A 17,988-nucleotide genomic window follows, 5' to 3' on the forward strand; every position below is an offset into this window, starting at 1 on the left:
CATCAATAACCTAGTGGCTTGCATCCCGGAGGAAGATCCACTAACTCCCAAGTATGGTTTTGTAAAATAGAATCTATTTCACTTTTAATGGCCTCCTTCCATTGAGGTCCTTCAGAGGAAGACACCGCTTCACGGTAAGTTGTAGGTTCATTTTCAACCATGTAAGTGTGAAAATCAGGACTGAATGATTTTTCTGTCCTTGCTCTTTTGCTTCGTCTCAGCTCAAGCTCCTCTTCCTCAGATTCTACTAGTTCCTCATGAACTTTTTCATGAGGTGTCTCAACTTCAACATGTTCATTTGCAATGCACGGAAATACATTTTCAAAGAACGAAGCATTTCTCGATTCCATGATCGAACCTTTATATATATCCGAAATCTTGGATTCATGCACAAGGAATCGATAAGCCATACTGTGTTCAGCATATCCAATAAATATGCAGTCAACAGTCTTTGACCCTATCCTTTGTGCCTTAGGTAGTGGAACAGTCTTTGACCCTATCAATCATAGCTGCAACTTGGAAACTTTCACTGATTATCATTTTTTCCGCATATATGTCATGAATAATGACTTGTAATTCTTGGATTTGACTCATAACAGTCTTTGATTCAACCATCTTAAAGTCCAAGAATTTAGCTACTACCCATTTCTTGGTACCAGCATCTTCAGTCTTGTACTTCCGCTCTAAAGACTCCCATAATTCTTTGGCAGGCTTTATTGTGCAGTACACGTTATAGAGAGAATTCTCCAAACTATTCAAGACATAGTTCCGGCACAGGTAATCCAAATGTTTCCATGCCTCAACCGCGCTCAAAGTTTGAACATCCCCAGCAACAAGTTGGGGAGCGGTTTCAGTTAAGACCCTCGCAAGGTTCAACATTGTCAGATAAAAGAGCATCTTTTGCTGCCAACGTTTAAAGTCCACACCAGTGAACTTTTCAGGTTTCTCAGCATGAGAAACTACCGCATTCGGTAGTGGTGCAACTGTCGCAACAGTAGCATTAACAGTGGAGGAGCTTGGGATCGATACTGTCACACCAGTATTCGTAGCAGCAACGGTAGTGGAATCCGGGTTCGACTGAGTATTCATTCTGAAAAGAAGTTTTCAATTAGTAACAAGGTCGATTTTACAAATAATTAATAGCCACACTAATGAAGTACATATATAAATCTCATGTACATTTAAATTCGAATACACATGCAAATAATAAATATGATCTACAAATTTACATAAGCTGAAAATTGTATAACACAATATTATCATGGTTACACAAAACGATTGCAAATAAATGTCAAGCTCCAGCAAATTAAGCATGTTGATTAATTTAACAAGCACTATTAATACATACGTATTAAATAATTGCATATGTATGTATTTGAACAAAAAGTAAGCGATTCAATCGTAATAATCAGTTTACATCGATGTATACTAACAGCAGGTCAATGTCTTTAATTTACAAACCGTGCAGTTTCAGATTAATAGACATGTGAGTACCAGTTTAAATCAGTAAACGCATATAATAACGGTTTAGCTCATAATCAGCAAAGAAATCAGTTTCGTGTAGAAGAACACGTATCTGTTTAAGACTGTAAGAACATATGCATACGAAACTGATAATACAGATATTACAATAAACATAAAATTCATATGAACAACATGCGTCATAAAAACTGCAAATATAAATCGATCAAACCGAATATAAAGGTTGAGCCGGGCTTGTGTTTGACACAATTCCCTTAAACAGATTCGTCGTCTGTTCCCAGGGTACACCGGTTGAAAGCAGCGTACTGCCGGACTTAACACTTGCCTGAAAAGAAGTTATTCTGCAGACTGGTTTCCAGTTTTATAGCACAAAGTTGCATAGTATCCACATCAGTATGAAGTGGATGTGATTCACAATTGCAGCTCCTGGTATCCACCACATCAGTATGAGTCAATGGAAATCAAGTTGGAAAACATCCACATCTGAATGAGGTGTATCTGCAACTACTCAAACCGGCCTCGCACGGGCCCGGATTTTCGGAGCTGCATTCGTGCGGGCACGCCCATTGAATCACAGGAAATCCCAAGTTTTTGCACTGAGTCAATGGAAACCAAGTTGGAAAAACATCCACATCTGAATGAGGTGTATCTGCAACTACTCAAACCGGCCTCGCACGGGCCCGGATTTTCGGAGCTGCATTCGTGTCCGCAGGTCGTGCGGGCACGCCCATTGAATCACAGGAAATCCCAAGTTTTTGCAACCCCCCCCCCCCCCCCCCCCCCCCCCCCAATCCCCCATCTATTTATAGAGTACTTTCTTAACGTCTAAAATCTTAAGTGAGCCTTATGATATTCATTGAAAGTTTTATAGAGTATGTAGCTGTTGAGCTTGAAGACTAGTTGTGCTGTAATCTACTGTGTTTCTTTACTCATGTGATCTCTTGTACAATTAGGAGATGATGTAGACAATTTCACGGATCCTAATAATCCAGGTTTGCATTTCTTCCTTTAATTTTTCATCCTAACATTAACACGAAGGTTGATTGTTAACATATGCTTAACTTGATTAGCAATCTTTTATTATAGTTATAGTGCAGATTATTTATTTATATTTTTAATTTTTAATTTATGTCTTGGCAATTAGAAGTAAGTGTTTGTTGGATGTGGCAACTAAAGTTTATTAATAATTAATAATCAACCCCACTTATATTTTCAAAGTCGTACAAATCATCACACGAAGTCTTCATTCACCTATTAAACTAATGTCCTAAAGTTTCTTATAGAAGACTTGAATAACATTGAAGAATATGAACTGTCATAATATATTCTGTATAAAACAAGAGAATTTAGACAAAACTTTTTGGATTATAAAATTATAAATTGACACCTTATTATAAGCATTCATACCAGACTTACACATTGTCATTCCATTATATTCAAAGATTGCCCAACAGATTTTCTAAACCTGTTATTGTGTTGCTCACCTTAAAATTTCCCTTTTTACACTCCAAATTACTTTGTGTAATTGCAAATTATACAAAACCAAGATTCTTTAAGAGGATTGCATCAATGAAAACAAAGTGTTCACTACATAATAAACATGTTGTCGTATCTTATTTCGTTTTGGTTTGTTTTGTCCTTTCAGTTTCTTCTATTGATGCTGGAACTGAGACCGATCATTTGGCCTTGTTATCGGTCAAAGCGCATATAAGATCAGACCCATATCAGATAATGCCTACATGGAACGATTCGACCCATTTCTGCAACTGGACAAGCGTTGTGTGTAGTTCAAGGCACACACGAGTTGTCAAACTGAATTTACGTTCAGGTGGATTTTCGGGTTCAATATCACCTGCAGTTGGTAACCTTTCGTTTCTTAGAGTCCTTGTGCTATTCAACAATAGTTTTACAGGCAAGGTCCCACAAGAAGTTGGAAAGTTATCGAGATTAAGAACTTTAGGAGTTTCGACTAATCTTTTATCAGGTGAAATTCCTTCGAATATATCTCAGTGTCTAAATCTTGAAAAGCTTGATCTCAGTAGGAACGATTTCGTAGGTACTTTTCTAAATGAATTTGAATCGTTGCGTAAGCTACAGTTTATTAATGTCGACTCGAATAATCTAACAGGAGAAATACCCAAGTTTATTGGAAACTTTACATCTCTTGAGCTTATATCTGGGAGAGAAAATAATTTTCATGGAAGTATTCCAGATAGTCTAGGACAGTTGTCTAATTTGTGGGGTTTCGGCTTCGGAAATAATAATCTTTCGGGCGTTTTACCTCCTTCGTTTTTCAATATTTCATCCTTGAAGGAAATACATTTTCCCAACAATCAAATTGGTGGGAAGTTGCCACAAGACATTGCACAAAGATTTCCTAGACTTGTATACTTGAACCTTCCAATAAATAAGTTCACTGGACATATTCCAGTTTCGTTAAATAATGCCTCGAATCTTGAAAAGCTAGCACTCAACGGAAATGAGTTTACTGGAAGTGTACCAAGTTTCGATCGGCTAACAAGGTTGACGTGGTTTGCAGTTGATGAGAATCATCTTGGAAATGGGAAATTCGGTGACTTGAGCTTTTTATCGTCTTTGGCTAACTGTACTAACTTAAGTATTTTAGGTTTCGGTTATAATGATCTCGGAGGAGTTTTGCCAAAATCGATGTTTAACTTCACTCAACTGACGGACCTCACAATAGGAGAAAATTTGATTTCTGGAAGCATCCCTTATGAGATTGGACAACTAGTTAAGATAACTAGATTGGGTATGTACTCAAACCTATTCACTGGTACAATTCCGGATTCAATTGGGAATCTAGTAAACGTCGGTGTAATGTCTTTTTCGGGAAACTTATTATCAGGCTCTATACCTTCGTCATTAGGAAATCTTACCCAACTAAGTGGGCTCTTGTTAGATACTAATAATCTCGTGGGACCGGTACCATCAAGTTTATCGAACTGTAAAGGCTTGCAGGCGTTGGATCTTCATAGAAATAATCTCAGTGGGTTCATACCTGAGGAAATTATTAAACTTTCTTCCTTGACAGTAGGCTTAGACCTTTCGAATAACCATTTGGTGGGTCCTCTTCCTTCTGAAGTAGGAAAGTTACGAAATTTGGTTTGGCTTAGCGTTTCGAATAACATGTTGTCAGGGTCGATTCCATCTAGCCTTGGGGCTTGCACAAGTTTGGTTGAACTATCCATTTCGGGGAACGTCTTTGAAGGTGAAATTCCATCCACATTAAGCTCGTTGAGAGGGCTAGAAGTTCTCGATCTTTCAAGAAACAATTTAACCGGAACTATCCCTGAGTTCCTAGGAGATTTTGTGTTCTTCAACAGTTTGAACTTGTCTTTCAATGGTTTCGAGGGAAAGTTGCCGGATAAAGGAGCTTTTAGAAATGTAAGCAAAGTTTCCATTAACGGAAATGCTAAACTTTGCGGTGGATTTCCAGAATTTCAGTTGCCCCAGTGTTCAATTTCATCCAAGAAAAACAAAATTTCTCGTACCATGATAATCATTTTTTCAGTACTTGGCGTGATTTTCGTGCTAGTTGTGGCTCTGGTTTCTTACTTAATTTGGAAACGAAGATATAGTAAGAAGGTTTCGTCGGGGACTAACTCGGAAAATGAAAATTTCCCACGAATTTCTTTCAGAGTATTACATGAAGCAACAGATGGCTTTTCGTCAGCAAATTTAATTGGTTATGGAAAGTTCAGTCTCGTCTATAAGGCGATTTTGAACCAAAACAATGGACCGGAAACTGTTGCTGTGAAGGTGCTAAAACTTTCAGTTCGTGGTGCTGATAAGACGTTCGTATCAGAATGTGAAGCTTTGAGAAATATTAGACACAGAAATCTTGTGAAAATCATAACTTCTTGTTCAGGTGTTGATTTTAAAGGGGATGACTTCAAGGCTCTTATCTACGCTTATATGGTTAATGGTAGTTTGGATGATTGGTTACATCAGAATCGGGGGGTTAATCAAGATATCGAGGAAGAAACAAGGTCTCTAAACTTCATTCAGAGGCTAAACGTTGTGATTGATGTGGCTAGCGCCCTAGTTTATATTCATTGCCAGTGTGGAGCACCGTTGGTTCATTGTGATATCAAACCTAGTAATGTTTTATTAGATAGCGATTTGGTTGCTCATCTTGGTGATTTTGGCTTAGCAAGATTTTTTCAATATACCGCACCTGATTCTACATCAAGCCACACAAATTCGACTGGTGTAAAAGGCACGGTTGGTTATGCTGCTCCTGGTAATTTGTTCACAGTTACTTATTCCACAAAAGATGATTCTTTTTAGACTATTTATGTTACCTGGTAACCTCTGATTATACTTTTTAACAGCGGCTCTGTTGACTGTTATCGCCCTTCCCATAGCCAGTGGCGAAACTTGAACCTGGATACAGATAGGGCGGGTGTAAAAGTTTAATAAATTTTTCATTGTCAGCAGGGATAAACACTAAAAAACGTTATTTTTTGGTATTTTTTTTTTAGTGTAATTTTTTTTTACCTGTTAAATCCAGGCGGGGCGGATACCCCTTTGGGTTACCCAATCTTCTGCCAATGCCCGTAGCCACTCCCAACATGTTTACATAGTGAGGTTGAACCGAGACCTTTTTATACGCCTTACAACTAGGCCACCTTGGTGATGGTTATTTTCCCAAAATAATCATGTGTGTTTTATTATACAAGTGTGTATAGACAGTATAGTTATAAGGTTTTCCCTAACCCCACGCTCTAAGTACGCGGCTCAGTCATCTGTGGCCGTTTCCAACCCTTCCCGACTATCTTGTGATGGTTTATATTTTACAAGTGTGGTTGTTTATAAATACAGAATATGGAATGGGTAGTCAAACATCAACATACGGTGATATCTACAGTTTCGGGATCCTCATACTAGAGACATTTGCAGGAAAGCACCCTACTCATGAAATGTTCAGTGATGGTCTGAGTCTTCATGGTTTTGTGAAGACGGCTATACCTGACCGAGTGATGGAGATAACTGATCTCATCCATCTGAGAACCTACAAGTCCATCAAGGAGTGTTTGACTGCAGTTTATGAAATTGGGATTAATTGCTCAATGGAATCGCCAAGTGATCGGATGGACATCAACGATGCATTTAATCAACTGCAGTTTGTTAAGAAAACTTTCCTTGATAGTAGGAGTAACTTGGCGTAAAGACACAAATTAAGTGCAAGTCCTCTAGATTATTATAGCATAATGCTACTGTTTGATTTAGGTTCACTGAGGTTAAATAAAGGTGTTGCCAAGTTATTTGTCCAACCTTTTAGTTATCAAAACATCATATTCATAATAATGAGTGAGTATTATAACTGTAGAAGAATGTGTGTATTATTGTAAACAACTTTGTAACTTTGATTTCATTAATGTGAAAATAATCTTTTGAACACTTTTTAAAGGTCATTTTCTCCTTAACCTTCCTCAATCATCTCTTTTGGTAATCAAATCCAACCTACAACAAAACAAAATGAACATGTAGTTGCATGGTGTTTTTGTTTTATTCTATGTAGATCACATCATTTATGTAAATCCTATGAACAACGTTTAGCCTTATGTGATAATGTGATATGTAAAGGTAATGGAGGACAATTTTGTAATAAATCACAAAACAAGTGTTGATTTTAAATGTCCATATTCTTGTAATTCTGGTGAGTTTGGGTTACATACAGTAAAAAAAATTGATAAATAACTACAAAATATTTGTGCATAGTTCTCACACATATCCTTCCCTTATTTTATATGGCAATAAAGACTAAATAAAGATTATTATACATTACCACAAAACATATATTAATTTTATTATAAGTTCATATCACAAAAGGTTACACAGACATCAACAACATACAAATACGTAAGAAGCTTAGAAAAATCCTAAACGGAAATTCATATTTATTTGAATCTTTTGCATTAAGACATGTCTAATACAATAAGTCACAAACAAACACTTCTTAATATCATTTCATATTAAGTTCCAGACTATTAAGTCAATTAAGTCAAAAACGAACATGGCCAAAATGTGAGTACTTAAAAAGGGCAAAATGTGATTATTTAAACAACATGTGTACGTTTTAATAGAGAATATTTCTATAAACATCACAAATTCAGATGAATGAGTAAAATATTTTGGAACCCATATTAGAAATTTTCTGAACAGAGTATTGTAAAACCGAAAACAATGTAAACTTTGTCCATCACTGACTACATATACTCAGCTAGGATGAGTTATTCTCTTAAACAAAGATCCCAAAAAGGGTCAGTGGTTGATAGAACCAAGGTTCATAGGCTCGAGCCAGCGAAAGCCCTAAACATAAACAATCTCTGCACAATTATATCAGCTAAATAACAATGTAACCGTTAACAGAAAATTCACCATTTCCTGCACAACGATACACAAACATCGACCCATTTTGTGTTTTCTTCGATCTTGCAACAACTTAGTCATACAACCCTTCTTCTTCCCAAACATCCACAAGAAAATTAACCATTTCCTGCAATGTTTAGGAGTCAAAAATAGAGAATCAGAAACCAATAAATAGTGGTCTTAAGAGTAATAAGATTTACAATGCAGAAGAAAGACTTACGGGTAGAGGAATAGGCCTTGTAAAAGGCTTATTGCTCCCAAGCAAATTATCATACGTTGCATTCCAACTACACAAAAATAAGATCACATCGTGTTATTGATTAAAAAAATCTGTCAAATTTGTGTATGTGTTAAACTGCACGAGTAGAAAAAGTCAAGCTCGGTTGAACCAGTAACATGCTACGCCCAAAATGACACCCGATGAAAAGGTATCATCTTTTTAGACGTATGAATCAACATACGAATTTACTTAGAGGCCAAGGTTAAGGATAACTTTGATAACTAAACTTATGATCAAAGAGATTATAAAACATGAAAGCTTGGTTGATAGGTTATTTATATCTTTACAGCAAAAAAAATTACAAAAGGGAAAGATGAAAATAATTAGGATATCCAGCTCAAGCAACGTAGTTTTTAATCAAGAGATGAAATATTAGATGAGGCTATTATATTTTATAACTAGATTATAAGTAACTTTAGTATAGTTTCAGACTTTAAATTGCTTCTTGATAGTACACATACTTATGAATCTACAATTATTAATAAATAGATGTACAACTTGAAGAATTAATAAAGTATTCACCTTATAGAAGGTTCTCGAGCTTTCTTTCTCTTACTAGATCCCTTATCTCCTATCCATTGTTGCCTTGTCTGATTCCAAAGAAGAAGACCTTCAAACATAAACAAATTAACAATATTCGAGATCAACCAAATTCAAGGGTTCAAATATCAGATCAGGCAGTTTAGGTAATGAGTCAGTCAAACCAAGAAAATTTACCATGGGTCAAATTAGATCAGGTTGGGTTCATTTGGCCATACAAACACTTATTATACTTTTCCATTTTGAACTTTATAATTTAGAATTTAGAACTTATTATGAGTTTCCCTCCTATACTGAGAAGCCCCTTTGAATATATTTAGAATTTAGATGAATAACATAATGATAATTACTTAGTTAACATTCATACTATTATGAACGAGTTATAGATAACTTACCACGATTTACAAATTCGGAAGGATTGTTTCCCGAACTACAATGTCCATCAAGGTTTGGATTCGACATGCTAACCGATGAGGCGCTTAACTGTGACTGAGCAGCACTATTATCCATCTCGCGTGTGCTACTACTCCACAAATCTTGTACTGCGTTAGCTTTATTTGTAGCGTCGTCTTTTACAAAAGATCCAATGGGCTTTTTATCATTATTCATAAATGGGACCTTAGGACATCCAAGACAACTTCTGCTCTGTTGCAAATAAGGTTTAGAACCATAAATATGATTAGGATAATCTATAAAGTGTCTGTATAGTAACCCAAATGTCATAAACAAGCATTTTCAAGAACACGATACTCTTTGGTTTCACGAATTGTTTGTATCTTGTTCACACAAGACTACTATCTGAACGTGGTTAAGGGTCAATGTCAAATACAGTAAAAGAATTACACATTCACATTTAAAAAAAAAAAAAAAAAAAAAAAAAAATCTGCAAATTGAAGAGAGAGACAGGTGATGAAGCAATCATATATTGGATAAGAAAAACTCTCACTTGGGTCACCTTCTAACAGAGAATTTGTAATTATGAAAACTAACAAATAATATGCCACATAAATAGCATGCATTCATCACAACACAATAAAAAGGCTACACTACAATTCAAATCTAAACATACGTCGAGCATTTCGTCTCTTTTCAATGTGTGATTAGCAGCTTTAATTCACCCAACACAGACAGTTCTTTATTGAACATTGAAAACTTACATCGAAAAGAGAACAGAGTATACCCTTCAAGTTTTTCATCACCCAACGCATAAAAGCACAGTAATTATCTGAAACCATACAAAAAAAAAAACTATTCCCTAACAATTTATCCAATTGAAACAATGAACAAAACTTTATATACATCCTTTTTTGCATAATCCCTGTTTCTAACAAGATCAATAATGTCTAAATTGAACAAACACAATCTCTTCACCACAACAAGCATAGCATGAAAGAAAAGCGAATCCCACTAAACCTAGATTTTCTTACCTAATTATTTATTTTGCTTACACAAGAAGCAAAACATTAGATTCCAAGAAACAATCAAAAGTTAACCATCTATGTAAAGTAAGGTTACTAGGTTGTTAGATTAATCAACTAGGTAAAGTATATAAGAGACCCACCTCCTCTCTCAACTACTTTTAAAAAAAATGATCATTACTTTACCAAACATCAACCCTACTAAATGAGGTTTATCTCTTATAAAACAACATACTTTAGCAATTTTACCAATTATAGTAATGTACTACAAAATTATTAGTAACTTAGTAAGTTACAAGTTACCAGCAATAGCAATATACTTCCAACTTTTCTCGAAATAGCAGTGTTTCAAGCTCAGTTGGTATTATTATTAACATACATCCATCTTAACTTACATTTTGGTACCACTAAAAGTAATTTACTTTCAATTTATTACCCAATTTTTACCCTAAAAAGGTAGTGTATATACTTCCGTCTTTCACGAAAATAACAATGTTTTATAGCTCTTGTTGGTATCACCAATAGCATTTGTACGTTATTGTAATCAATAGAGCAGGTGAAGTATGTTACTATTTTAAGCATTTAACCCTACCAAAATCTTCCATTTAGCCTCAAATTTATTAAATGTTGTCAGATAACACATTATAACATATCAAAACCCTAAAATCACAAACACTTGCATACTTAACTCCACTTGCCCAATACATACTAAATAATTAAACAAATGATTATTACAAGTTCAACCTAATATTCTGTACAAAATTAAAAGCACAATCAAACACAGACAAACAAATCGATATTAATTATGAACAGAGAAAGAGACTGACCCCATGATTGTGAAAATTTGGAAGATGATATAATAATTTATCGATGTAAAACTTTGCATCAAACGAACATAAATAACTAAAAATCAAAGTAACGCAATCGATCGACGATCAATGAATCGAGGGTTGATTGAACAATGTGACCTGCAAAATCAAATAAGAAATTAGAAACTGTAATCGGATAATTGACGACTGATTGTATCGATTTGCATATTCAATTGATAAAAATCAGTAATAGAATTGAACATAATCGAATCAAAAGAGGTATTTAGATATAGAGATACAGTATATAGATACACGAACACGGTAAGTATCGGTTCAGTTGTGAACTAGTGATGGCTAAAATATCAGCTACTGAAAGCGATGCGGTTTTCTGACTTAAAATTAAGTGAATTATTACAGTGGTATTTACATAAACAATTCCTAAAGTATCTATTCTTTTTCATATTCTACCTTCTATTTGGGCCCAAACCCAATCAGCCCAACTTATGTGCATATACGGTTGCTAAAATAGGAGTACAAATCTTCTTAATCTATTCTGTCTTGGCCAGAAAAATTAGCCCATTAGAGCATTAGCCCAATACTATTTCATTTTAATGAATTGCATAAACAGTCCCTCTTAGGGGTGTTCATACTATCCGAATCCGAATCCGTCATCCGAATTATCCGAAAATCCGATCCGGATATCCAAAAATCGGATATCCGATTTTTCGGATTCGGATATCAGATGACACTTTTCAAAAAAATCGGATATTCGGATATCCGAATATCCGAAATTGAACACTTATAGCTGATATATATTTATATTTAAATTATACATGGTACTTTACAGTGTAATTTTATTAATTTTTTATGGCTTTAAAGAGTAAAAAAGTCTTCCTTCTCTTCTTTCAAAAAGTTGAAACCATAGATCTAAAATTTCCAAACCAATCGATCATAAGTCTCATACTTTAATGACACTCATCTGATCTTCATCTCATCTCCTCTCTACCTTCTCTTCTCTGCATCTCGATTTTGAATCTAGGCAACTCGCTACCTTTTGTGCATCATTTTTTTTCCCTCTAGATCTAGATCTAAATCTTAGAGTTTTTGTTTTTTTACAACAAATGAGATAATGATGATATGAAATGTGTAGTGATTTTAAATTTAAGATTTTTCATGCTAGTTAAATTTTGGATAATGATATGTAAATCCAGGTTAGTTGAAGTATCAGTAGGTGTAATGGAGGAGTTAACCATGGTTACTGTTTCTATATTTACTCTTATCTTTTTTTATAAAGCCTTGGCAATGTATTCTTTTATATGAAACGAGGATCAACATGAAACCATGGAGCAGCGAGTCAACGACAACCTACTGTCAGTCATCATCATTGTTCTCAAGTTAAAAATAAAGTTCGGATATTTGGATAATCCGATATCCGAATCCGAATTTTCGGATATCCGAAAATCGGATATCCGAAAATTCGGATTCGCATATCGGATGACCAAATTCACTATCCGAATTTTCGGATATCCGAAATTCGGATATCCGAATTTTCGGATATCCGGTTTTGAACACCCCTACCTAGAGTATATACTAATCTTCTTCAACCCTAACTATTCAAAGATAATAAAGTCGTTGATTTCATGATATAAACGCTTCCTATCTAAATACACGTCTTTTACAAAACCGTATCTCCCGTAGTTGCATAACCCGCCCCCAACTACTGCACTGGAAGAAATCCGGACCAATCCGAGGGCATGACCGGTAACCCCCCTCCATGTTTCCCCAGCCTTAAGCGAAAGGCGACCAGGGTAGATACTTCAGATCAGGTATAACATTGAGTGTAATGTTGCAGCCCAACGAATTCGAACTCCTAACATCTTGCTAAGAGAGGCAGACCACTACTAGTTGACCTACAACTCAACGTGCTACCCTATTTGATCTTATTTGTTTACCTATTTACTTTCATATTCTACCCTCTATTAGTTGCACATAAATTGATTCAGTGCAGCGGTGTCCATTCTTGCGGTAATGTGAGTTATATTTAACAAACCAATGTATGTATTGAAATTGTTTTAATCAAAGTTTGCTTTTCATAAGGTTGTTTTAATCAAAGTTTTCTTTTCATAAAAAAGTTGTCTTAATTTGGTTATCGTTGATGCATATTTGTCTAATCCCTAGTCATCTATCTAATTTGTAATGTATATATTTTCGTCATTTGATTTCATGCATCATATGTATTGGACATTTGGTACTTGTATAATACTTTTTGTTGGTTGAATGTTGGTTAATGAACTAAACGACAAACTTAAGTATGATGATTAACCAAAGAACATGTTTTGATGATGACACATACATATGCATAAGTGATGACTGACATCTTAACATAAAACACGCAAGGTCACTAATTCATACTTTATCTTGCAAATGACCAAGTCAAATATAGCTTAAAGAATGAAATTAAAAGTTCAGCTAAATACACGGTCAATGTACGGTCGACCGCATAGACAGCCGCAGAACCCCAAACTGAATTGCAACGCAGTTTTATGAAAACAAGATGCACGGTCGCCACCACAGTCAACCGCAGTGCGACCGCAGTTTTCTCTGTTACAATTTTTGACCAAATAAAGTTTGACTAGTTCTCGACATCTATAATTCATGAAACCTTTCTCAACATGCTTAGAATAGATGCCCTCTCCATACTCAATTGAGTTTTGGTCATAAAAACACTAATTGTGGTTAATTACGCCTAATGACATCTTAATGACAAATTAACCAAGATTAGGCATAACACATAAGTGTTAATCAACAACTTGTGATCTTAATTCTTATCAAGACATCCTAAGTATGATCATCAAGTACCAACACACTTAAGCCAATGTCACTAGAACAATAATTGCTATTGAAAATGACTTAGTGATTAATTAAGGCTAAATGAGGAACAATGCTCTCAAGTATAACTAGTAATGACTTGTAATCCTAAAATACACTTAGATACATTTAGGATGGTCACTAAGTCCCAACTAGAGATTGCTCTTCCCTTGTGTATGTGTTGGACATTAATGTGTGCTTACACATTAATCAAGCAATATGTTATATTGCAACTAAACTTGTTAAAAGCTTGAATTATAAGTTGTGCAAATATCTATATGATTGATCCTAGAATAACTATCTCTTGCTATGTGTGAGTATTACTTGCTACTTGCCAATATGCTTAATACTCATAAACTTGTCAACTTGATTAATATGTTTGATATGTGCTTACTAGTTAGGATTCAAGTAACTAACCTACTCTAATAAATTAAGTGTAAAATGGTTCACAATGAAATTATAGTCAATTATCTATTTGGTCTAGTCTAAGTAATTAAGTGTGATTGCTTATTCGACCGTGCAGGCAACCGTGTGTCAACGGCTATTTTTTGAATCCCACTATAAAAGGCAAGCCTTAAAGAGCATTTGAAGCTGACCCTCTTGCATATTTCAAAGGCTTATTTCTAGATATCACAAGGGCTCTAATTACTGCTCAAATGTGATCAAGCAAGAGAAGATTTTATGATCTTATAGATATAGAATTTGGTTGTTGTAAACTTACTAATCAAAATCATTAATCTTGTGAGTTTACTTAGTGTAATGTATATCCTAGTATTGTCTTAGGATCATCATTACAAAGTGTATAAGTCTTGTAACTTCAATTAGTAGAAGCATATGCTAGGTTAGTGATCTACTTCCTTAAAGGGACTTAGGAAGTTGATTAATCTTATTTGGAGATTAATACTTGTCCAAGGTGAAGACAAGTTGATCTAGGTTGGAGTTGATCTTTCAAAGGGATAGAAAGATTAGGTTTGCTGTCTACCAAAGAAGTTGAAGACTTGTAAATCTGATCTCCACCGGGTTTGGAGAAGAGTGCTTAGTGAAGCAACAAATCCCCATTAGTGTAATCGGGGAGTGGATTAAGGTGGATTAGTTAACATCTACCCGAACCACTATAAACCCTTGTGTCTATGTTCTTTACATTACTTCATTTATCATTTTGAACATATACACTACATACATCAAGTTTGAGTTGAATTGGTTGATCAAAGTTAATCGAATTTGGTGATCAATCGAAAAAGTGTTAAAAATATATCAAGTAACTATTCACCCCCACCTCTCGTTACTTAAAATTGGTATCAGAGCGGTTGCTCAAATCATTGCTCTATAAACGATTATGAAAGTGTCAAAATTCATTTTGTGCAAAAATTTGAGTCAACAATTCTCGGATCAACTCAAACTATGGGATACTTGGAAGAATTGGTGAAAGAAGCACCAATTTTTGATAAGATGGATATTGATGTGTGGAAACTAAGATTTGAGGCTTATCTCAAATCCAAGGATTACTACTTGTGGAGAATAATCAAAGTAGGAGACTTTGTACCACAAGCTAGTTCAAGACTAGTGAAGTCAACATTTCAAAACAATGATGTTTTGAAACAATTTGATGCAATTTCACTACTTCATAAATTCTTCCTAGTGAAGAAAGATTAAAGATAATTTCATTTGAAAGTGCAAAGGAATGTTGGGATTCACTATGTTCTCAAGGAGAAGAAAGCTCTAGGAGTTTAAAACGTATAGGAATAGGGAAGGATTTAGAGAAGCTTGGTGATTCTCAAGCAAAAGGTTTGAATGGAAATGAAGACTTTTGCCTCATAAGTTCTTGGAATGATTTAGATCAAAATGGTCAAAGTGAAGAGGATGTTGAATCTCCTTTCAAAGAAGATGATGTCTCAAGCATGGATTGCAATGAGGTACATGTATTCTATCCTTCTAATTATGAAGAATTGTTAGATGATTACAAGACTATTAAATTTGTGTATGATAGTAGTCGTGACAAAGTAAAACTTTTAGAGAAAGAATTACACAAGGTTAGACAACTTAACAAAACCTTAATTGATGAAAACTACGCTTTGAAAAGAAAATTTGAAAGAATGATTATTTGTGATTCATCAAGAGGTAAACGTGAAATGAATATGTGTCACGACTCTAGCAAACACAAATCATGTAATCAAAGTCCATTGTCTATTATTAGGAAAATTGAGAATATGGGAAAATGTACCAAGCTAGCAATTCTATGGAAAGGATAAGTCAAGGATTGGGTAATCTTAAAATCAATCAAAACCAATGATCAAAAATACTAATGAGAATAACCTTCTCAAAAAGACTTTGTATTAATGAAAGGTTTTTCTTACAAATGCAAAATGATTTTAAAAAGATTAGTGAAGGAAGCTTACTTGCATTAGGATTGTGTGTTTATGTGAAACTATGTATTGCATGCTAAATATAAGATTGATGCGTTTTGTGTATACTATGTGCATGATTGAATATGAATATATATATATATATATATATATATATATATATATATACACACACACACACACACACACATAAATATAGTATATTATGTGTCATTGATGATTAAACATCGGGAGGATGTAATCATTCAATGTTAGAAAAAGAAAACTTGTCCTCAAGTATTCTATAGAACCTAGGAATCATCAAAACGCGCTCAATGAAGAAATAGGTGATCATAAGAATGCACGGCAGCATCACGGCTGACCGTATCCCCGGCCGCAGACTCCTGTCCTGTACGTGTGAAAATTCCTGCACGGCTAACACCACGGTCGACCGTGATTCGACCGTGCGTGGTCTGATTCTGTTTTAAATTAAATAAACCCTCACTTTTACTTCACTCCCACTCACTTCAAAACACAGACACTTTACACACGGCTGAGGAGATCGACTTCACGAAGAAGAACGCTCATTCCTTCAATCTCAATTCCTGCTTTCGGTATGATTAATCCTTGCTTTCCTAGCATTCAATTGTGTTTGTATAATGAATTAGGGTTATGAAGAAACCCTAACTAGAATGAATCAAAACTTAAATTGATGCAAACAATCAAAATTGTTCTTGAAGAACAACTTGGAAACAATTGTAGTAGTACCTATCTATGCGTTAATCTAACATTGAATAATTCTAGGGTTCATTATACATCTAGGTTAGATTTTCATAGAATCATTGTTCATATGATATAAATGACATTGTTGCAAATTGAGTGTAATAATGTTGAATGTCAAAACATGTGTTGATGATGATCTCAAAAGTCTAGAACACATATGAACTTTGTGAAAATCTTAATCTAGTTGCAAACTCATTGACACTAATGAAGAGTGAAAATGTGAAGAATATTAACATCAAAACTTCTAAGTATTGATGATAATTAAAGTTTGCAAAACTTGTTGCCTACAATTGAATTATACACTTTGAATTAATTTGAAGTATCATTGTGTAGAAAATGGCAAGAGGAAAGGGAAGGAGTAGTGAGCCAAGAAGAAAGGACTCATACAATCCACCGTCAGATCCTACAGAAAGAATCAATTACAACATTTAGTTTCTCTCTGACCGTCCCATCACTGAAGGAAGAAAAGTTGCCCACGATCAAATGCCAGAGCTTATGAGGCAATTCAAAACTCTTAATTGGGAAGCATTTCTCATTCTTGATGGTCCCATTTATCCATCTCTCATTCGCGAATTTTATGCAAATTTCAATTTTGTGAATAATGAAGTCTTCTTCAGTCTTCAAGGCACCAATTACCGCTACTCTCTTGTGGATTTCGGGCGCATGCTCCAAGTTCCAACAGATGGTGAAGAATTCTTCAGTTCGCATCATGGACTGACATATCTTCCAAATTTTATCTCCCACAAAACGGCATTGATAGATACACTGTACAAAGAAAGTGCTCCTCGAGATGAAATCGAGAGATCTGGAGTACTGGAAAGACATCTCTCTTCTGAGTATGAAGTTTGGAACAAAGTCATTGACTACAACATCTACTGCAGATCAGGAAATCACTCAAACATTCATGCCACTCAATTTGCTCTCTTGTGGTGCTTGGAAAATGAGATCAAAGTGAATATTGCCTATCTAATGGCAACCAGAATAAGTGGAATTATCACCGAAACAACTCGAGTATTTCCTTATGGAATGCATCTAAACAAACTATTTAGGCACCTCAACATCTCAAGTGA

At 34.9% G+C, this 17,988-nt stretch overlaps 2 protein-coding genes across 7 annotated transcripts; one reads left to right on the forward strand and one right to left on the reverse strand.

Moving 5' to 3' along the window:
- Window positions 1-2,284: 2,284 nt before the first annotated feature.
- Window positions 2,285-6,868, forward strand: LOC139876785 (uncharacterized). Its single transcript, XM_071864158.1, has 3 exons — window positions 2,285-2,474; window positions 3,128-5,746; window positions 6,328-6,868. Exons 2-3 carry the CDS (start codon window positions 3,214-3,216, stop codon window positions 6,672-6,674), a joined length of 2,880 nt encoding a protein of 959 aa, XP_071720259.1. The 5' UTR covers window positions 2,285-2,474; window positions 3,128-3,213; the 3' UTR covers window positions 6,675-6,868.
- A 725-nt stretch (window positions 6,869-7,593) lies between these two features.
- Window positions 7,594-11,300, reverse strand: LOC139877010 (uncharacterized). 6 transcript variants are annotated; one of them, XM_071864416.1, is made up of 7 exons: window positions 11,244-11,300; window positions 10,944-11,084; window positions 9,856-9,923; window positions 9,094-9,343; window positions 8,681-8,768; window positions 8,099-8,165; window positions 7,594-8,005 (listed from the first exon to the last, which is right to left on the reverse strand). In XM_071864416.1, exons 3-7 carry the CDS (start codon window positions 9,904-9,906, stop codon window positions 7,952-7,954), a joined length of 510 nt encoding a protein of 169 aa, XP_071720517.1. In that variant the 5' UTR covers window positions 9,907-9,923; window positions 10,944-11,084; window positions 11,244-11,300; the 3' UTR covers window positions 7,594-7,951. The 6 variants fall into 6 exon arrangements, with proteins under 6 accessions (XP_071720517.1, XP_071720515.1, XP_071720516.1 ...); XM_071864419.1 differs by having other exon boundaries at window positions 7,595-8,005; window positions 9,879-9,923; XM_071864417.1 differs by having other exon boundaries at window positions 7,595-8,005; window positions 9,094-9,338.
- Window positions 11,301-17,988: the final 6,688 nt, after the last annotated feature.

Source organism: Rutidosis leptorrhynchoides, chromosome 11, assembly GCF_046630445.1.
Source record: "Rutidosis leptorrhynchoides isolate AG116_Rl617_1_P2 chromosome 11, CSIRO_AGI_Rlap_v1, whole genome shotgun sequence".
Classification (NCBI taxonomy): domain Eukaryota; kingdom Viridiplantae; phylum Streptophyta; class Magnoliopsida; order Asterales; family Asteraceae; genus Rutidosis; species Rutidosis leptorrhynchoides.